Raw genomic sequence first — 24000 nt, forward strand, 5'->3', positions numbered from 1 at the left:
TCTCTCTCTCTCTCTCTCTCTCTCTCTCTCTCTCTCTCTCTCTCTCTCTCTGTTTCGGCCAGAAACGTAACAATTTGTTTCGAACTCGGGCCCTAAGGACTACAACTCCAGAGTTCTGTGCCTGGCCACAGCGGCTGGAAAAACCTACATCATTGGATCGACTCCAAGCTGAGCCTGAGAGAGAATTTGCACCTTGAGACAATATGAACCTGAACGGGAGAATTTGTAACGAAACGTTGAAGGGTCTTGAGAACTTTGTCGTCACTGTTTCTTAGCGGCTGTGAAGGGAAACATTTCATACAAATTTATCACCCAATAAGGGGGTTACGGCTTTTAGTACGACCAACACCATAAAAACTTTGTCGATATTTGATAATATTGTTCATCGTTTATATAAACATTGTTATTTACGTCGATTTAACAATTTCCTTTGTTTGTGATGACGAGCAGTGCCATGAACGCAAGAACGGTTCACTCACGCGAGGTCGTTAGTTCGAGGTGATTACCACCATCGTCAGTCTCTGTTGGCACTGAAATTTGCAGCTATCTTAGGACGGACGTTATCAAAGACTGGATCACGAACAGGTAACACGTACGAAAGGAATAGTGGTCAATGGACAAGAAGAGTTATCCTCTTCCCCATAAGAAGTAGGGGAAGCCTTTTCATCCATATGTCATCCTTACCGTCAGCCCTTTTCCTTTTAGCTTTTCTTGGCAATGACGGAAATATCAAAGGTAAATTAGAGATAACTGAAATGATAAGATACTGCTAAGCATTTAAACCTATCAACTCCCTCCCGCGGGTCTCACTCTCACCTCACCTTCTTTATTGCTTCCCTCACCTCCTACACTCTCACATCCGCACCTCCCTCCACCCCCTCCCTCTTCTCAATCACGATCCAATGTGAGGGCATCAGTTCGAGTCCCTCCAGGGCAGGAGAGGTGATCACCCCGGCGGTGAGGCTCAACGTCTTCCTTGTTTTCCCGGAAGGGCTTCTCCTCCACCCTAACCCCGTTCCTTCACCTCACTCTCCGTCCTCATTGTGGGATGGTAACCCGAGAGTGTTGCGTTGGGAGGGAGAGGGAGAGGGAGAGGGAGAGGGAGAGGGAGAGGGAGAGGGAGAACTGTCAAGGGAAAGCGCCATGCCATTACGACTATGTAGGACTGGAAAGGGATCAGGATTTAAGGATTTGGGATGGTGTGGGGGGGAAACGGAATGGTGCCCAACTACTTGGACGGTCGGGGATTGAACGCTGATCTGCATGAAGCAAAACCGTCGCTCTACCGTCGAGCCCAAGTGGTTGGGCGGGAGGGAGAGATAAAGCTTGCGTGGGTAAAGAAAAGTAAGGATAAGATGTAAAAGGTAGACAAGTGGGAAATAAAAGGAAAGGTAGGGAAAGAAAAGAAGGGGAGGGGAGGGGGAAATTAACCTAGTACTCCGTTTTACCTGGGCAAAGGTACCTACAACATGGAGATCAATCTTTCCCATCAACGATTAATTTATCCAGGATTAATAAGAAATTTCAAAGATATCTTCGCCTGATGTTTTCTCATTTATATAAAGTACACGAAATTTTCTGTTATCTACATACCGTCATCAATACCACATATACAAATCAGCTTCAGCTGTTCTGTCATAATTAGCGATATATAATTCAGTCAAAAGCTTTAGATTCACTTTGAGTTTCATTAAAATTCCACAGAAATTCACTGATCATTTCGGCGACAGTATTTCTAGGAAGCTTTAAGTTTAAGATTTCATCGCGCAGATAAGTTCTGAAGCCATCAACATGGCTTCAGAACTTATCCCTTCCAAGAAATGCGCCAAAGACAGCTTTTTAGAGACTCTCTCTCTCTCTCTCTCTCTCTCTCTCTCTCTCTCTCTCTCTCTCTCTCTCTCTCTCTCTCTCTCTCTCTCTCTCTCTCTCTCTCTCTCTCTCTCTCGCTCTCTATCTTCCTTGCCCCTTCACAAGCCTCTCACAACTCCTCCTGCTTCTTCTTGACTTTTGCCAGCTTTGTTATCAGGAGAGTGACGCAGGTCTGAGGACCCTACTCTGCCCTCTTACCCAGTATCGTCCCCCCCTCTCACCACCTCTTGTGGCTCAGCATCCTACTCTGCCCTCTCCGGGAGAAGTGGAGGGGTGAGGAAGAGTGAGGGAGTGGAAGATGAGAGGCAAGAGTGGAGGTTGGATATGTGAAAGAAAGGGGGAACGTTTATGGGGAATAAAGGATAGAGCGGGTTGTGTGTGTGTGTGAGAGAGAAGAGAGAGAGAGAGAGAGAGAGAGAGAGAGAGAGAGAGAGAGAGAGAGAGAGAGAGAGAGAGAGAGAGAGAGAGAGAGAGAGAGAGAGAGAGAGAGAGAGAGAGAGAGAGAGAGAGAGAGAGAGAGTGTTATGGGGGATGTGGAACCCAGATGATTGAAAAGAATGAAATTTACGAAGAAAGGGAGATGAAGGAGAGCTAGAGAAATAGGAGAGGTAAGTAGGAATGAGAAATAGAAAAAAGAGAGGACAGGAGAAGAAACGAAAAGGGTGTTCCGGAATCTGAGGCTAGGAGGAAGGGCATGAGAAAGGACGCATGTGATAGAAAGAGCAAATACACAAGCGGACATGATAAAGGATAATACATGATCAAGGAGGAAGAGAAAGCTGGATGGCGTAAAGCAGGACGTAGAAACCTTTGATCAGAAATTCTGGTCCAACTTGCTTAACAACTAGAGACGACTAACACAATGCAATCAACTGAAACAGTACACTGTTCTCTCCACCGGCACCATTCTCAAGAACATCCCTCTGGCGGCCCCCATTCTCAAGAACATCTTAAAGGAGAGTCTTGGGAAGACGCATTTCTCTCAGGACTCACTTCGTATACAGAAGGATAAACACACACTCAGATTTAGTGATAAGCTACGCAGTTATTCGAACTTTGCCTCACACAGTACTCCAGCCCGAGTGCGTCGAGCTGAGGGACGATGTACGTTGACTGACGTACTGAGTGCGCGAGGCCTACAGAAGGAAGAGCAGACATCGGTGTAGGATGGAACAGCAGACATCAGTGTAGGGTACGTCTGAAGGAAGAGCGGACATCAATGCACGAGATGTTTGGAGTCAGCGCGGACATCAATTCACGAGAGGTCGCAAGAAAAAGCAGACATCAGCGCACGATGCGTCTGAAGGAAGAGCAGACATAAGGGACATCGGGAGGAAGAGTAGACATCACTGTAGGGTACTTAGTAAGGAGGAGCAGACATCAGTGCAGGTGACATTGGAAGGAAGAGCACTCATCAATTCACGGAATGTCGGAAGGAGTAGCAGACATAGGTACAAAAACAGACAGCATCGAGACAGGGCAAAACTCAGCCCCTTGAGGGGGAGGGTCTGGCAGGATAGATGGAGGATAGTAGGGTGAAGCTGGGTAAATCCATCCAGTATGGATGGCAGGATAACCATAAAGTAACCGACGGAATAGACACACCCGTAAACATTATCTTGGGATCTATTATACACACTATACAGGCGTCAGAAACAAGATGAATGATCGCAAAACCCTTGAGTGTACCGGACCTGAGTTGGGCTGAGCTCAGGGACCGGAGACTCCAGCATCTTCACTCTCACTGATGAATTAGTTCAGAAAAAAAGATCCCTAAAAGTCTACTTCACGCGGAAAAAACAACAAATCATGGTTGTAAAATAGTAAAAGACCTTAGTGGCTATAACTGGCAGAGACCCCGAGACCGATAGAAACTGGTGTATCCACGCGCGTAATAGAGGTTAATAGGATGTTTCGGTTTATAGCCAATAACGTCAGCAAATTAGTGCACAAACATCCTCTTCCAATTATATTTAACAATGGCGAGGGCCCCGTTTAGAACGCTCCGTCCAGTTTTAGTCGACGAATCACAGAGCAGACATCGATTTCCTCGAGAAATTCCACCGTAGAGCGACCGGGCTCGTCTCTGGTGTTCGGGGCTGGCCGGAGGAGAAGAGGTTAAGGTGACTTGGCTCCTCTCGGTGGATGAGGGGAGATATGACCGAGGTCTTACCCAATTTTATATGTACATCACTGATTGATAAAGCTTTCGATTCGATTTGATTTGATTTTGCATCAGTAAGGGAAGATAACATGGTCCTGAACCCATCAGACGAGGTCAGAACCCGTAACACTGGCTATAAGCTGGAGAAGTTCAGGTTCAGGATGGGTATGAGGAAGTAATGGTTTGGCAACAAGGTAGTTATTGCTGGTCAATAAGGTAGTTGTTATCGGCCAACAACATAGACGTAAATGGTATATAGCTTGTTATTAATATAGGCTCGACATATACTTCGGGTGAGAGGGGTGAATCTGGATGAACACCACCCATCACGGACCAACAAGCTTGCACAAGTGATTCTTACTCATGATCTTAAATACTGTATATTCGTCTTGAAAGTTTAGTGGTGGAGGAGGAATTAGACGGAAAAGTTAACAGATAAATTGACGATGGATAGATTAATAAGCTGACGGAAAGAAGATGTGTTGGAGGAAGGAGAGGGTAAAATGAGAGGGGTAAAGGAATATGTAACGAAGGAGGGAAGGAGGGAGAAATTAAGAAAAGAAGGGAATGAGGGAGGGACTAAGAAGGGAGAGGGTTGTCTCCAGGCTTCTCCTTCTGAAGGATGTCTAAAGGGAAGTTCTTGGGTGAAACTTGAATTGGCTGTCACCTGTTAGGAAAAGGTGGACGGTAGGAGGTGGAAGAGAAAGAGGAGGTAGAGGATGTAAATATAGCCGTTAGAGATGACGGGAAAGAAACTATAGGTCTTAGAAAGGCAGGGCAGAATGTGACAGCAATAAGGAAAGGTAAAAAGAGAAAATGATAACGAGGCAATGTTTAAGGCAATAGTAAAGGGAGAAAAATCAAGATATTAACAAGGTAAGAAAAGCGGAATGAAGAATAAAACAGGGAGAGGAACTGAGAGGTATAAAAGCAGGAAACGGGAAAATCAGGGCGATTAAAGGCAGGAAAGGAAAATATTATTGGTTTATGGTAGGAAAAGAAAGAGTTTAATAGGGATAAAAGGGAAATAAACAGCAAAGAAAGCGCACACAAGAAGACATGAAGTAGATCACCAATTTGGAGGGAGAGAAGGAGACAGGGAGGGAAGGAGGGAGGGAGAGATAGAGGAGAGGAAGGAGACATGTAAGGAGAGATGGAGGGAAGGAAGGCGGAGTGTGTGTGAGGCTCTTTAAGAAGATCGTGGTTGTAAATATATGTGTGCGGGTTGGTTGTTGAGCTGGTAATGGAGGTCATTCACAACAAATCATAGGTAAACAACACAAATCTTTTATTCTGTAATAAAACAAATCTCTGTCCCTCCTTTCCTATTTATTTTCCCACCTTATCCCTCCCCCACCCTCTCTCTCTCCTCTCTCTCTCTCTCTCTCTCTCTCTCTCTCTCTCTCTCTCTCTCTCTCTCTCTCTCTCTCTCTCTCTCTCTCTCTCTCTCTCTCTATCTATCTTCTTTTCCTGAAACATAGTCCCTCTCTTTCTCTAGCCCCCTCACCAACCGAATCCCTCCGACCCACTTTGCCACTCTTTCCATCACCCTTTCCCCCAACCTCTCTCCCCGCCCCCACTTCCCCCTCTCGTTCCATCCCTCTCTCTCTTTTTCCCCTTCTCCCCCCATGTGTTCACAAAACAGGGAAATGAATACAGACACATAAAGGACAGCTAACTTTCACACTTTTTTCTCTGTCTCTCTCTCGCTTCCACTCACCATTCCTGCCCAGCCATCAACTTGCCCCTTTCTCCTCCCTTTCCCCTCTTCCCCCACCAGCTCCCCTCCTCTCTCCCCCCTCTTACTCCCTCACCCTCGACCGTGTTCAAGAGCGTTAATGATAGGAACATCAAACGACATAATAAAGTTCTAGAGCACAGTGAAAATTGTTCATTCATCCTAATAATTTTTTTATTACATATATTTTTTAGGTATGATTTTTCTAATTGTTTTTTGAGACTTTTTTTATAAATCATCTTTTCTTAATTTAAATTAAATATGATTTAAATTTAATTTTCATATATAATATATTTCCTCATTAAATTTTAAATGATCAAGCCCTCGTTCTATTATTTAGCTCATCGTTAAAGAACAGCTTCCATATTACCGCCTTTCAAAGAACTGTTAAAGACACACGTGTCACACAGACACACACACACATGAGTTACGAGGAAAGGCTGCGGGAAATGCGCCTTACGACACTGGAAGACAGAAGAGTAAGGGGAGACATGATCACAACCTACAAAATCCTCAGAGGAATCGACCGGGTAAACAAGGATAAACTATTCAACACTGGTGGGACGCGAACAATGGGACACAGGTGGAAACTGAGTACCCACATGAGCCACACGGACGTTAGAAGGAACTTTTTCAGTGTCAGAGTAGTTAACGGATGGAATGCATTAGGCAGTGATGTGGTGGAGGCTGACTCCATACACAGTTTTAAATGTAGATATGATAGAGCCCAGTAGGCTCAGGAATCTGTACACCAGTTGATTGACAGTTGAGAGGCGGGACCAAAGAGTCAAAGCTGAGCCCCCGCAAGCACAAATAGGTGAGTACACACACGCGCACACACACACACACACACACACACACACACACACACACACACACACACACACACACACACACACACACACACACACACACGCACACAGGTCATAGGTTACAGTGTTATGGGGTCCTCGCTGCTGACTGGACAGCGCTCGGGAGTCGTAGTCTTAATGACCCGGGCTCAACTCCCAGCCGTGGCAGAAACAAAATGGGCAGAGCTTCTCAAAATTGATTGGTTAGAAAGGCGGGGTCCAAGAGCTAATAGGACGATTCAGCAGACATATATAGTAAATAAATACACATTCATTATATATATATATATATATATATATATATATATATATATATATATATATATATATATATATATATATATATATATATGTCTGTCGCAGTGAAGCACTGGTAGATTTTCAATAGATCGCCTGGTAATGACTAAGTGTTTGTATGCCGAGGATGAGAGAGGAGGGAGCGGTGAATATATCAATACATCATGGTATAATTCAATGAATGAGATGATGTAAGGGTATCTGAGATAGAGGAGGTAGGGATAATCACAATAATAATAGTAATAAAAATAATAATGATAATAATGATAATAATAATAATGATTAATAATGATAATAATAATAAAACTAATAACAAGAAAATCAATAGGAACCCCGAGGAGGATTCGAGATTGCTCATTGGATGCAATAATACTAATAAAAATAATAAAAATAATAAAAATTCTTTGCTTCTAGCTATTCATAATTATTCATGCTGCAATCCCGGAACAAGTCAGTTATATACAGTGAGGATGAGCACAGCGAACATGATCATCATAGATGATACTGATGATTATGAGAAGATATATTACATCCACGTGAGGGACTCAAACCTACACCACGGGTACTCCTAAGCATACGCCTTAAACCACTGAACCACGATGTGCTCTAAGCAATATGTAACCTTGGGACTTAACTGAATGAACGAGGAGTCTTGCGGCATCGAGCTGATACCAGAACAAGTTTTCACAGTCTCCCATTCCACTCTGGTGTGGAATAGGAGTCCTTCTTACCAACACTCCCTTCCATTGCACAGAAAAATCACATTACCGTCATGTATCAATTAGAAAATGAATTTATTATTTCTCGTTGAGCCATCTCGTTCATGTGATTACTTAGTGCATCGGTAATAATGATAACAGGACGTTAATAACATGATAATAGTGATATTGAAGGTGAAAAAGTAAATACGAGATCTTACACAAACAGACGTTTAAGGTGGCATGGATAATGTTGTTGGCTCTTAACAGACAAATTAAAGATAACAGGATTTGTGATTAGTGAAAATGTTAGTGTTGGTTATGGTGGTGGTGGTAGTGTTGGTTATGGTGGTGGTAGTGTTGGTTATGGAGGTGGTAGTGTTGGTTATGGTGGTGTTAGTGTTGGTTATGTTAGTGTTAGTGTTGGTTATGGTGGTGTTAGTGTTGGTTATGGTGGTGGTAGTGTTGGTTATGGTGGTGTTAGTGTTGGTTATGGTGGTGGTAGTGTTGGTTATGGTGGTGTTAGTGTTGGTTATGGTGGTGTTAGTGTTGGTTATGGTGGTGTTAGTGTTGGTTATGGTGGTGTTAGTGTTGGTTATGGTGGTGTTAGTGTTGGTTATGGTGGTGTTAGTGTTGGTTATGGTGGTGTTAGTGTTGGTTATGGTGGTGGTAGTGTTGGTTATGGTGGTGGTAGTGTTGGTTATGGTGGTGTTAATGTTGGTTATGGTGGTGTTAGTGTTGGTTATGGTGGTGTTAGTGTTGGTTATGGTGGTGTTAGTGTTGGTTATGGTGGTGTTAGTGTTGGTTATGGTGGTGGTAGTGTTGGTTATGGTGGTGTTAGTGTTGGTTATGTTAGTGTTAGTGTTGGTTATGGTGGTGTTAGTGTTGGTTATGGTGGTGTTTGTGGTGAGGTTAGTGGGAGAGATTGTTTATTGTGATAAAAATAAAGATAATGGTGATGACATTAGTTATATTGCTGATATTGTTTATAATGATGTTATTGTTACAGTGATGATGATGATTTTATGAAGGTAACAGTATTATAGTGACATTGGTGATGATGAACGTATTACTGTGATGATGGTGATAATATTGGTTATAGCGATGTTAGTGATGATTGTGATGATATTGGTTATTGTGATGATGATGGTGATGATTTTGATGATATTGGCTATAGAGATGATAATGATGGTGATAATAATAAACTCGTCATAGTGATGATGATAATATTTAATTGATCACGGTGATGGTGATAATATTACAGTGATGATGGTGATAATATTACAGTGATGATGGTGATTAATTTTGGTTATAGTTATTATAGTGATGGTTATAATATCGGTTATAGTGATGAGGGAAATACAATTGGTTACAATGATGATGGTGATAATATTAGTTATGATGATAATGGTGACATTATTTTTAATAGAGATGACGACATAGGCTATAGTAATAGTTGTGATTTTGATTTTAGTATAGTGATATTGAAGATGAAATGGGTTATAGTGATGGTGATAAATTTGGTTATAGTGATGATGGTGATAAATCTGGTTATAGTGATGGTGATAAAATTGGTTATAATGATGATTTTGATAAAATTGGTTATAATGATGATGGTGATAATAATAATTACAGTGATATTGGCGATAATATTGGTTATAGTGATGACGATGGTGGTGACGGCGATAATCCAGGGGCAGGTGTGGTGATACTGATAGTGACGATGACGGTGATAGTGACGGTGACCGTGACAGGATGGTGACACAGGAAGAGACAGATGCCGAAGGCGGCGTTCAACACATACAAAAAAAAAGAAAAAATTGATGATGGAACTTAAAAGTACAGTGGGTGAAGACCAACTACATCTACGACACCACACCACACCGTAACACCCCCCCACACACACACCTCTCCCCGTCTCTCAACACTGTATTGACTATTACAGCCAATTACAGAATTCCAAATTCCTTTCAGAATTCCAATTTCAGTTATTTTAGAAAATCTATTCACAAACATTTTATTTTACAGTTATTCCAATTATAAATTCCAGTTACATAAACTTAACGCAATTAAAATTCCAGTTACATAAACTTAATACAATTAAAATTCCAATTACATTTATTTCAAATACAATTAATTTAAACTTAAATTCCAGCTATTCCAATTCCAGTTAATCAATTTCCAATTATTCCAATTACAAAACTCAAACGGATAAATTCCATAATTTCTTTGTGAAATATTACTGATAAATGATAATTATAATAACGGATGAGAAAGATAATGGATCATTTATTTGTCATGACTGATGTGTATACAGATAATAAAAGAGATTTAGTGTGCTTTATTTTGGCTAATTAATATTAATGTAACCTTTTTATATTATTACAATTAATGCAAATATTGTAATGATGTAAATTGTTGTAATTTATTTACATATATAAAAATTTTCTTTTAATTTGAAATATGTTATATGCTTGTTATGCTACAGGTTGCTGTTGTGTTAAGTAACTGTGAACTTATAGTTATTATTATTATTATTATTATTATTATTATTATTATTATTATTATTATTATTATTATTATTATTACTTTTATTATTATTATTATTTTTATTATTATTATTATTATATTTGCTGTTATTAATTCACCAATAATATATGTTATAAATTTAGCTAGTAATGATGCAATACTCATAATTACAATTATCATAATAATTACTACAATTACATTTATTTTATTATAATTACTGTCGTCATTGTTTCTATTACACCAAAACATAGTTATATACCCCATGGGATTGATTTTTGAGCAAAGAGAAAAGATGCCGCAAAAAATATTTTCAGTATCTACAACGTGGAATTTTATAAGTGATGATAAGTTTTGTCATTGGCAGTTATCATGACATGTTATGTTTTTTCTCATTCAAAGTGATACAGTTTTTATCATATTTCTGATTCACATTAATAATAACCTGTTTTATTATTTCTCATTGAGTGATAATTTTTTTATCATATTTCTTATTCGCAGTTATAATAATATGTTATATTATTTCTCATTCGTAGTGATCAAACTGTTTTAACATTTCTCATTGACCAGTGATAATAATTACAACCCACAACTTTGAAAATAAAGGAAATGACGTTTCAGTCCATGAAAAGTTGCTTAGTTTTTATGTTCCTATATTTTTTTTTTACTAGCGTTCCGTTGATGAGGTTGTGTGTGTTGTTAAGCAGAAGGCTACTAGAGTCGTCTTCATCTCCGGCTTTCAACGATCTCTTCAGAATCTTTGTTGACTCTTATCTCCTTCTCTTTCAATGGTCAATATTTCTCTCAGACTGTCGTGTTCGTTGTAGGTCCTCCTTTCTTTCTCCTGTTCCTGCTCCCCCCCCCCCGTCTCTCTCTATATGGAGTTTTAGATATTGATATATTAAGGATATTTTTGTTCTTTGGCCTCATGTCTTTTCCAGCTTTTCCTTTCCTCTCTGAACACTGTGGCTCCTTCTATCAATTCTCAAAGCTGAATGGGAATCAAATTTCCTCCTTCCTGTCCTAGATGTATATGTTCACAACTCTGTGTTTGGCATCCCTTTCTCTGTCTACCGCAAGCCTATGAACAGGGTAATGTTCATTTTTTGATGTTGTCTTTTCCAGCCATCTATGTTCTGTTAAGAGAAGTGTTCTCGTATCCTACCTCCTCCTGGCTCTTCGCTTTGGTGACTCAGTTTCATGATTCTACAATTTCTCTTCTTTACAAGAGAAGAAATTCCATCGCCTTGGTAATTCCTTACATTTGATAAACTCTGCCTACTCTAAAGCTAAACGATTTTTTTTCATCCCGAACTTGCTTCTAACACTAGTAGCACTGTGATGTGCCTTCCCGTCTTATCTGTACTCAACAAATCTCCCCAATACTCTTCGTCCTCTTGACATAAAGCTCGCCTTTTGAAAAGCTAACACACTTCATAGTAATCTGGTTCACACTACTCCTCCTCCTGCTTAAAATGCTGCTGGTGTCTACTCTATTTCCTGTTCTTCTTGCTCTCTACAATACTTTTGTGAAACTAAAGGTACGCTAAATGACTGACTAAAAGAAAAAAAAAAGGTTTTAAGACAGGGGACACAACCAATGATTTCTGAATGTTAGGGACTTTAATCATCTTATAGATTGATCTTCTAACATATAATCTTTCATGCCTAGACGCCGTCGTGTCAAATCGGCTTTGATAAACAACACACAACTTTGATACACAGCCTATATCTTAATCCTGGCGCTGTTGACTCCAGCTTTTCTCAGAATATGCTAAACTGCTTTAATCATCTTAACAAACGTGATCTGACTTAGTTGCAGCCCCTATAGGATCTCTTTCTTTTCTTTTATGCTATTATCTCTTTTTGTCACTATTTCACCTCGTTCTTCTCGCCAATATGCCTTCTTCAGTTAACATTATTCCTAAATTTCCGCCCTTTTCCTTTACTTCTACCATTACTTCCCATGATTCAATCTTATTCACATATTTCAACTTTATTCCCATACTTCATCCCTATTTCAATACTTCAAACCTATTTCTATACTACATCCTTTTTCATGAACCCTCTTGTATTTCACCTCACTCTCTTAATTTAATTTAAAAATGGACTTTCTCCACAACTTTTATTTTTTATTTTTTTATCACACGACTTGATAATGGTCCAAGACGGACCGAAATATCGTATTGTCCAGCATTTTCAGATGTGTGAGTTGGGTCTCAAGTTTCGTACCCTGTTGTTATGACTTCTTGTCTACACTGGGTGCATTATTTCTCATGACTAGTGATACCATTTATATCTTATATCTGATTAAACCGTGATAATATATATTTCACATTATTAGTGACTATTTTGCTTATGCAACTTCTGAATCACAGTGACAATAAACTATAATAATATTTCTCATTTATATAAAATTATTTTTTTATTATAATATATATATCGGTTACTATGATAATTCTCATTCACAGTGATAATATTATTTCACCACATTTCTCATTCACAATGGTAATACTATATAATGATCTTTCTCACTTGCAGTGATAGTTTAATTGATGACAACTGGAACCTTTTAAATAATTTTTATATCAAAGTTGAGTCTTGATGTTTGTTGTTGTCTTCTATTTTTATATATAATGTAGTCCAGTAAGAAATTAAAATATATTATATGTTTAATAGGATGAGATAAATGGAATCTTGAACCTCTGTTTAGTAACTAAATTTATTTTATCTTGAGGTTTAATTAGTTGTCAGTATATTAAGTACTTGTTTAAACATGATTTTCATTATTATTAAAATTATGATAATTATGTCAAATTAATTATTCAAATTACGAGTGCTGTTAATATTAATAATTTTTAGCGTCCGTCCATCGCTAATAATAACATCATATTAAAATGGTTATCCTGATCAGAACCCGTACGGTTCGTGATTAGTAGAGCTGCTATAATTATGCCACGATCATATTAATCTAATTGTCATTGTTTTCATACATAATCAATAGCATTTTTTGAGCGATGTTTTCTTGTAGCATATTCATTTGGCTTAAGCACTCTCGCCAATTATAGCACTATAACAGATATTGTTATCGTCAGCATAACAGTGTTGAGTTTAGGAGTGAGAGGGGTAGGGGGGAGGGGGGTTACGGGGCTGTTGGCCGGGGGGAAGGGGGGAGGCAGGGAACATCTGCCACCACACAAAACAGATAGAGGTTCAAACATGGCATACCTGACCTAGCTACTCCTCAATCAAGTAGATATCTCTATTGTCTCTCTTTATCTTTTTTGGGGGGGTTGGGGAAATTTGACGTTACTAGCAATTCAAAGTAAATGATTAGTCAACTAATATCAGTATTGAGGTATTACTTTAAGTTCCTAATGTGTGAATATATATATATATATATATATATATATATATATATATATATATATATATATATATATATATATATATATATAAAGGTGTTGACAGACAGTATATGAAGAAATGTATGACAGAGTGTGTGGGAAATTATCAGAATGAAGGAAGGATGTCTTGTGTGAGAGGTGGAAAGAAGGAATGTGCTGTGTGTCTGTATATGTGCTTGTACCTGTATGAGTGAGTGTTTGTATGTGTGTGTGTGTGTGTGTGTGTGTGTGTGTGTGTGTGTGTGTGTGTGTGTGTGTGTGTGTGTGTGTGTGTGTGTGTGTGTGTGTGTGTGTGTCTGTATATGTGAGTGAAGGAGTGAGTGTGTGTGTGTGTGTGTCTGTATATGTGAGTGAAGGAGTGAGTGTGTGTGTGTGTGTATTTGTGTATGTGTGTGTATATATATATATGTGTGTGTGTGTGTGTGTGTGTGTGTGTGTGTATGCATGTGTTATACAAGGATGAATACAAGCGGGGGTCTGGGAAAATATCAGTAGTTTTTTTTTAATAAATATTTCTTTAAGAGTGTATGTCTGTGTTTTTCCTCTCCCTGTCACCTAACGAGAATGGCCTAGTTTGATTTACCTGACGACCCCCGCCTGCCTCTCTACCTGAATTCAAAGCTGCATCTTGGGAGGGGGGGGGAGGGGAATAAAAAAATCCGTAATTTAAATACTTGGAAGAACACCAAAGGAGAAACACCATGGCGCCTCACCTCCATATTTGGGCCTTATTCGCTTGTCATACCCAGTTTGTAGAGAATCTAGGATAGCAGATATGTTGCCGTCTGTCATCGTTCTGGAGAGAGGAAGAGAAAAGGGGAAATACATCAACCAAACGTTTTCTTTGATGAAACATGTCAAATCAAAATCAAAATCAAATATCTATTCAGGTAAAGTACATACATACAAGGTGAGATACAAAACATTGATGGATTTATAGATAGAGCTAGTACATACAATGCCTTAAGCCACTATTGCGCAAAGCGTTTCGGGCAGAGACGCCCGGAACGTCTCTAATTTTTTTTTAATAAAGTGAAATATTACAAATTCCTTGTGTTGTAAATTATAACAATCAATGCAGTGTTAAAATATGTCAGAGAGGGGAAAAATGACGAATGAGATTACCAGGAAAAATGGTAATGACATACTAGTGAGGTCTCTCGTTACTTGACTAGCACAAAAATAATCATGGTAATATAATAACATATTAACTAAAAGGTATATATCCCCCCCCCCCAGTTCTCGGTGTACATGCACTGAGAGTTGTATCATGCTTCTCGTTGTACATACATGGACAGTTTACCTCTTTTCTCGATATATATACACTGAGAGTTTTCTTTAGTCGTGAGCTATGTTTAGAAGTATACTTACTGGCTGGTCAGTAAGAAATTCGGCCTTTTTAGCCTAGTGGCAAACAAGACAACTTTGTTTGCCACAAGATCCTTGGTTAGGTTCATGGCCAACAGGTGCGCGCACAAAAGGCACAGCTAGGTATGCACTAGTGTGCAGCCATCTATTAGTGCACACCAGAGACCATTATGCATGGGAATATGGAGTTGGAAGAAAAGGGAATTGTCAGGGGAAAACGCCAAACCATTACGACTATATAGTACTTGAAAGGGGGGGGGGGGTCAGGAGCAGTGATGGAACGGGGGGGGGGGAGCAATGGTGCCCAACCACCTGGACGGTCGGGGATTGAACGCCGACCTGCATGACGCGAGACCGTCGTTCTACCGTCCAGCCCAAGTGGTTGGGATTGGAACTTATAGTCAACTTGTATGTTAAAGAAATAACCATATAAATAATGCATTGAATCGTGAAACATTACAACAAATTCTTCACCGTTTCAAAAAATTTGTCTTGCAATGACAGTCGGGTTTCTCACTTGGCTACTCCGTAAAAAAATGCAACTGTTTAGCATAATCAGAGACGAACTCAAACATCCCACTTAACCTTTCAGGACCGCTGGACACAAAACGTCCATATTACGCTGCTTCCGTTTTCATTAATATGTTGCATTTTTCACGGATTGGTTGATTTATAGTTACATATGTAACAAAATATGTGAGAAGCCGGGAGGTTTGAGCTTGATCTCAGAGTACGAAGGTTTCTTGACTCTCTCAGACTTTACCTTTATTTTTAACCATTGCGGTCAATAACACATATATTTGTGTTGTTGACAATCTATTGTGTTCTTTACAAATGGTGGGGGTACCAGGCTAGGCTCGGCTCTCACCCCTCTCCCCCCTCTCATCTCCCCTCTTGCTCCCAATATTCATCTACTCTCCCATCCCTCTTCTTCTTCTATTCCCTGTTCTCTTTCCCTCTCCCCCTCTTTCCTCTCCTCCACCATCTCATAGAGGACCATATGCTTAGTAGCATGCAAAGGTGCTCAAAACTGTATGGAAAGTACATAGCCGATTTCAGGCTGTATGAAAATCGCAAGATATATGTAGAGAGGCTATATTTCTTAAATGCTGGCACCAGAACCAATTCCGAATGACCTTTGACAATCACACACCCACTATGCGTCATCTTGGAAAGTTGGGTGAGGCTTTCTCAAGCGTATGACTTCGAAAGACAACCAGATATATTTTAAGATACACTTGTAGACTATGGAATCCGAAATGGGGGTCTGTGATGCAACAGTCTCCCTACCAAAGGCGTCACCACTATACACGTAAGTAAGAACTCCCAGAATGACTGAAGAGGTCATTAACTGGCACCCAAACCGCTCTATTCTTTTTTAACTGACCAAATCACCTTGGCTCTCCCCACAAGGGACGTATACACCGAGGGGCGTCTTCCACTTCTAGTTGTATATACACTACGGCTGATGTATACAAGTTGGTTGTTAAGATACCTTAACAACTCGGATACATGACAATTGACCATAAGTTCAACTTCTCCTTTAGTACACACGAGAGTACAGGAGTAGACGACTTCTAACTCCTGATAACAAGCGTCAGAAGTGCTTCCTTCCCACCGTCCTACTTCAAAACATTATCCTGATCTCTTCCATGCGCTGTATAGTGGTAATGGCTAGGCACTGCCTCCTGATAGTTCCCGTCCCCCTTCCCCTTATCATAGACAATATCAATCCTTATTCTACTAGTTTCCTTTGGAACACATCCGCCAATCGGTTAGGAACCAGGTCCCCCAATTACTGCCGGGTATACACGGGGGAACAGTCAAGGGATTGGTGCCCAGTTAGACCTCCTTCGCCAGGGCTCGAACCCAGAGGAAATCACTTGTGCAGCGCAGGGCGTTTGTGCGATAAGCCACGATATTGTGACTCAAAGCCACGATATTGTGACTCATCGCCTGCATATCAATAACACAATTCATGTAATTTATTTATTACGCACCCCATTCCTATCCCGTGGGCGGTGGTGGAAAGGGTTTTATGCAGACATAATTGTTAATTGCAGACACAATTGTTAATATTACATTCACATATACATAATTACACATACACACACACACACACACACACATATATATATATATATATATATATATATATATATATATATATATATATATATATATATATATATGTATATATATATATATATATGAACATATATATATATATATATATATATATATATATATATATATATATATATATATATATATATATATATATATATATATATATATATATATATATATATATATATATATATATATATATACATGCACATACGCACATTTACAGAAAAATAGTCTTTTTATATCACCAGTGATTCAACAAGAGGCTCACAACTATCTCTATACAAGGCACTTTACGTCTGTGGTGAGTCACACAATTACTAGTCTTGCTCCACACCCACCCAACTGGGCGGCAGCTTTACAGTCATGTGCTTCACACCCACCCAACTGGGAGGCAGCTTTACTGTCATGTGCTCCACACCCACCCAACTGGGCGACAGCTTTACAGTCATGTGCTTCACACCCACCCAACTGGGAGGCAGCTTTACAGTCACGTGCTTGCACTACCTACAGTAAACAAATCCTTGGATATTTGGCTAAGATTCCTAGCAGTACATCATTATGAATGAAGTACTTATACATTTCTTGGACACCATTAATGGTGCTGTATGTGAATTTCGAGATTGTTTCACATTTCATTATATAATGATGCAAAGTTTGCGAATAGTTCTGCTGACAGAGTTTACATTTATTCAATAACACAAAACAAGGATATTTCCATTGGGTCTCTAAATAAACAAACACACATGTAATAACGTAAACTGAGGTAAATTAACATATTACAAATATTTATTATCATGATAAAATATGTTTGTTTCATCACAAAATTCAGAGAAAATTTTGTATTTATTTTAATCAAGGAAAAAATATTGTTCATGTCATATGTATAGTAATAGGAATTGTTGCTGTTGAAATTAAAGAGAGAGAGAGAGAGAGAGAGAGAGAGAGAGAGAGAGAGAGAGAGAGAGAGAGAGAGAGAGAGAGAGAGAGAGAGAGAGAGAGAGACAGACAGAGACAGAGACAGAGACAGAGGCAGACAGAGAGAGAGAGAAAGAGAGAGAGAGAGAGAGAGAGAGAGAGAGAGAGAGAGAGAGAGAGAGAGAGAGAGAGAGAGAGAGAGAGAGAGAGAGAGAGAGAGAGAGAGAGAGAGAGAGAGAGAGAGAGAGAGAGAGAGAGAGAGAGAGGGAGGCAGGGAGAGAGGCAGGGAGAGGAAGAGCAGAGAGAGTCTCTCAACTTACTCTATCTCAATTATAAATCTCCAAACTTACGTGATAATTATGAATAATGGTTCCTCTAAGACCACAATAAATTCACACGTCGTAATATAATGTCAGGGCCTCAAGTTTTAGTGTGCCAGTGTTGGAGTGCCAGTGTTGGAGTGCCAGTGATGGAGTGCCAGTGTTGGAGTGTCATTCTTGGAGTGCCAGTGTTAGTGTGGGCGTGTCACCACCACCCCCACCAAACTTACCACCACCACATTCACCCCCCACCACCACCACAGTCACCACCACCACTACCATCACCATTACCCCAGAGAGGAATGCTGGCTCCCAGGACATTATCTGTGGTAGGGAGGATGTTTTTGATCAACTATCTAACACTGGATCGCCATATCAAGACTCTCTCAGGCGTGGACTTGACGAATTTGCTTTTCCTTGTTAATGGGAGCGCTGGTAGTGTGCTGATTTTGTCCAGGCCGGAGAGAGTGGTGGTAGTTGTTAGGGTGGTGGTGGTAGTGCTGGTATTTTTGATGATGGTGATAGTTGTGGTGGTAGTGACTGTAGTACTTATGGTGGTAATGGTGGTGAAAGTTGTGGTGGTATTTGTGGTGATGATGGAGGAAGGTGTGGTGGTGGTAGCAGTTGTGGTAGTGGTGATGGTAATACGTGTAGATGTGGTGCTGATGATGGTAGTTGTTGTTGTGGTGGTGGCGATGGTAATAGTTGTGGTGGTGGTTAATGTGGTAGTGGTGATAGTCTCGAATCCCTGTTAATGGTCCAGAAATAATCGAAACGTCGTCACTTTCTTCATTTTCAGACGTCTCAGGTTAGTTCTCAACTCACAATCGGGATTCCTGTGTTCGAATCCCGGCCCAGAAAAAATCTGGCACGTTACCTATAACCTAATGCACCTGTTCCCCTAGGAGTAAATAGGTACCCCCAGGAGTTAGTCAGCTTGTTGTGGGGTTGTATCCTTGAGGGCAGGGGGTGGGGGGGGAAGGGGACCTCCATATAAGCCTAACATGCATATATATACATTGGCTACCAGTCCCCCAACAAAACGAATTATTTTTTATTATTATTAATATTATTACTCAGAGAAAACACATTAACTTGATAAATCAAAGAACAAATCTAAAGGAGTCTTGATGAGGGAAATAATTAAAATTAATAACTAATGGCAAATAAGTTTTATTTCATCAATTATCGAAACAAGAAAACAGACGCCATTATAAATATTTCGGAATTAAAATCAACAACGAAAATTTATTCTATGCAGGTCGATGACTTGAGCTTAGAAAAGTTCTTCCTGATAGACTTTCTTTAAATTAATATTAAATAACCTTGATAATTCTACATGATGGTTGCTAGATCCATAGATGAATAATAAGCTTATTATGTGGACGATGAGTTACAATAACGTGTCTGAAGATCTGATGAACAAACCACACATTAGAAAATGAAGAGACGACGACGTTTCGGTCCGTCATGGACCATTATCAAGTCTTGATTAATACACGACTTGATGATAAGGCTCCTGGACGGACCGAAACGTCGTCGCTTCTTCACTTTTAACAGCCTGTTGTTGTTTCAGATTTAGCTACCCAGAACGAAATGTCTATGTAGCACGGACTATGGTGAGCCCGTAACTTTTTTTTAACACGCGTCTTATTCTGTAGACATACATTTTCCCAGCACCTCACTTAATGGACTAGAAGCAAAGTGAAGTTGTGTGGTTGATGAGTACCGGTGACGGAGCAGACAATCCCAATCCCTTCACAAGTTATTGATGGTCATATCCCGGTTATCCTCTTAAACGGGATATGACACTCTTCAGTGTCAACATATATCCTGTCAATAGGCTCGTTAGTGGTCTTGGTATTAAGCACTTTCAACTCTGCCCATTACTTTACCACCCATGAGTGTGTGTGTACTTGTTGGGGTCAAGACAGGAAATGAGTCGTTTCGCCACGCTCTTTAGCCCTTGTCCAGAATTCGTATAAATATTGGGGAAATCTGCGGTTGCTGGCCCCCCAACCCCCCCCCTCCCCAACCACCACCAGAGCTGTGTATATTATTCCCCCTAACCTTACACCTCTTTGCCACCTTTCACGCACATTCCTATAATAGTCCTTCTCTAACACTTCTTTATTTCCCTTCCCACCCCGCTTCTTTATGCCCGACCCTTCCACACAGCTCCTCTAACCCCGTTACTTCCTCTACTCTAATTCAATTCCCCTCTAGTCCTTATTAATTTCCTTTCCACTCACATCTGTTCCCCTAAAATTTCCATTTTCCACTATCCCAATCCCAACCCGTCCTCCTACTCCCCTCCTCCTCCTCACCCCCCACTTAATACCAGTTCTCGCCAAAGAAGCACAATATAATAGGACCTCATTTCATATTCGTAGTGACGTCACCAGTCTGTAAGGGGCCGCGTTCACATTGCCGGATCGGAAATGGATTCGTGTCAAAAGAACTTAAGAGAATGATATACCCCGAACGTTGTGACAAGCGTGAAGGGTGAGCGGTGTGAGGTGGGCGGTGAGTGGTGGGCGGTGTGAGGTGGGCGGTGTGAGGTGGGCGGTTTGAGGTGGGCGGGCGCTGTCAGGTGGGCGGGCGGGCGGTGTTAGACGAGTAGTGCTGAAAAAATGAGTGGGCGGCTTCAGGTTGGTGTGTGTGATATATGATGGGCGAATCACTCTTACTGAACGACCAAGGCTGTATGTATGGCCACCGAGAACCGTCTCTGATTTACAAGCCCGGAGATCGAAGGCGTTCAGATCATCCTGTGATAGGCAGAGACCAGGAGAAATCAGGGACGTCCAGCGAGACTTGAGACTTAGCGCCAGGAAGAAGAGTTCCATATGGGTAGGGGGTGGGCGGGTGGGCGGGGATTCAGGTAAAGGTTAGGGGTGGGAGGGGGGGGGGGCTTAAGGGAGAGGTTTAGGGGGGTAGGGGTGTTAAGGTTGGGGGCTGAGGGTGTTGGGGGTGAGAGAGGGAGTCACATTCACAACGACCAACGCACACTGTTTTATCTGCAATAATCTAATAATCCGTTGTTGGAGAGGTGGCCTTAATGCACAGCTTCGACGGGTCGCTTCATGGCTGACAACATTAATTATCCACAACATGGTATTTCGAACATGTACCCCCTCCCCCCCCCCACTCCTAAATAATTAAGGTGGTAATTCTAATAGTGGATGGGTAATGCACCTAATTGTAAACATATAAAAAAAATATTTTCACATCAATATAATGTTGAAAAATTTTGTGTTTGTATTTATTAACACTACGTTTTAAACGTTTTAATATATATATATATATATATATATATATATATATATATATATATATATATAAATATAAATATATATATATATATATATATATATATATATATATATATATATATATATATATATATATATATATATATATATATATATATATATATTAGTATATTTTGGTAGCAGTCTTTCTTGTAAACATATGTTATTAAATATGACCAAAAAAATAAGATTAATAATTCTAACACGAATTTTCTCAATATTTCTTATGTTTCTTTTTACTGTCGATGGTAATTGAAAAATCAATTCTCCAAAATTCATTTTTATTTTTAGTCTGACGCGACACTTGAACGCGTTTCGTAATAACTTATTACATTTTCAAAGACTTTAGTTTACACACACACAACTATAACCTGCAAACACTAAACAGAGTTCTACTATGCTATCATTTAAACTGCTTTTGTCTTACATACGCGCATTTGGGTGAAGTGATATGTTACAACAGTTTTGGATGAGGTGAGCAAAGCATTCAACACAAGCCAGAGCAAACTTTTAACACAAGACAGAACACGGTGCAATGGGTATAAATTGGATACATTAAAGGGAAGAATGGAAGTAACTGCAAAGGGCCTATTGGCCCATATTTCTTGATGCTTCTAAATTGTTGCGGAGTCTTGAAGTGGGTAGAATATAGTTGTACATTAATTGGCTGTTGATTGCTGGTGTTGACTTCTTGATGTGAAGTGCCTCGCAGATGTCAAGCCGCCTGCTATCGCTGTATCTATCGATGATTTCTGTGTTGTTTGTAAAGATTTCTCTGGTGATGGTCTGGTTGTGGGAAGAGATTATGTGTTCCTTGATGGCTCCCTGTTGCTTATGCATTGTTAGTCGCCTAGAAAGAGACGTTGTTGTCTTGCTTATATACTGAGTTCTTTGGGGCTTACAGTCCCCAAGGAGGCTTTTAAAGGCATAGACGACGTTGGTCTCCTTCAAAGCGTTCTGCTTGGTGTCTGGCGAGTTTTTCCTGAGTAGATTGGTCGTTTTTTTGGTTTTATAATAAATTATCAATTGTATTTTCTGATTTTTGTCTGTAGGGATGACGTTCCTATCAACCTCTTCGGCCAATCATCAGCCAGATACCCACACCCACATACAGACTGGCTAAGCGACTCCTTACGTACCCTGTGCTTTCACCTCATCCAAAACTGTTGCACCATATCACCTCTCCCAAATGCGAGTATAAGTATGACGGATTAGCTGGCTCTGTTCACCCAGCACCGTTCCTATGCCAGGTAAGACAACTACGGGCTCACCATAGCCCGTGCTACTTACCCCGCTCCTGTGCCAGGTAAGTTACGGGCTCACCATAGTCCGTGCTACTTGGAACGTGTTCCGAGTAGCTGAATCTATAACAACAACAACAACTGACTTTGTTTAGTGTTTTCAGTTTACAGTTGTGTGTGTAAACTAAAGTCTTTGAAAATGTAATAATTTATTATGAAACGCGTTCAAACGTCGCGTCAGACTAGAAATAAAAATGAATTTTGAAGAATTGATTTTTCAATTACCATCGACAGTAAAAAGAAACATAAGAAATATTGCGAAAATTCGTGTTAGAATTATTAATCTTACTTTTTCGGTCATATTTAATAACATATGTTTACAAGAAAGACTGCTACCAATATATATATATGTATATATATATATATATATATATATATATATATATATATATATATATATATATATATATAAATATATATATATATATATATATATATATATATATATATATATATATATATATATATATATATATATATATATATATATATATATATATATATATACCATGTACTGGTGTACATGGTACATCAACGTGTCCTCAACCACGAGGATTATCTGATGTGATCATCCATGTTTATACCTGGTGGACCAGGCCTACCATACAAAAGATAAGGCCTCTCAATTTTAATTACTAATATATGTAGTTTAATGCTGCTGTAAATGTCTGCTAATCAATAGTTTGATTGACTTCATATATAAATCCATAACCCCCTCCCCCCGTGTGTAAATGAGTCGATTTGTGAGAATTTGCAGAAATACAGTCCACTTAAACATCAGACAATTGGCTATCGAAATATATAAATTAACGTAAAATATCAATTCTATATAAATTCATATAAATTAAGTAAATATATATCTCACAGGTTGGTTCCCTACAGTTTTTTAATAAGTAACAATATTGTTTGTTTTTCAGTTTCTTGCCATGATGTGCTTTATACTTTTACACGTTATTATTGTTATTAAAATTATGATATTTATTTTTATAATTTTAAATATTATTTTGATTATAATTGTTATTATTATTATTTTTATTATAATTGTTGTTATTATTATTTTTTATTATAATTGTTGTTATTATTATTATGATACAAAATA

The 24000-nt window shown here is 39.4% G+C and overlaps 1 protein-coding gene across 1 annotated transcript in view; it reads right to left on the bottom strand.

Annotated features, from left to right (window-relative positions):
* LOC123748125 (gamma-aminobutyric acid receptor subunit beta) overlaps positions 1–24000 on the bottom strand; it is a gene marked incomplete in the record, with an annotated part of 337780 nt that overhangs the window by 111337 nt on the left and 202443 nt on the right. The window contains 1 exon segment of the mRNA XM_069329940.1: positions 14264–14346. Coding sequence (XP_069186041.1) covers positions 14264–14346 — 83 coding nt within the window.

This window comes from Procambarus clarkii, chromosome 23, assembly GCF_040958095.1.
Source record: "Procambarus clarkii isolate CNS0578487 chromosome 23, FALCON_Pclarkii_2.0, whole genome shotgun sequence".
Lineage (NCBI taxonomy): Eukaryota > Metazoa > Arthropoda > Malacostraca > Decapoda > Cambaridae > Procambarus > Procambarus clarkii.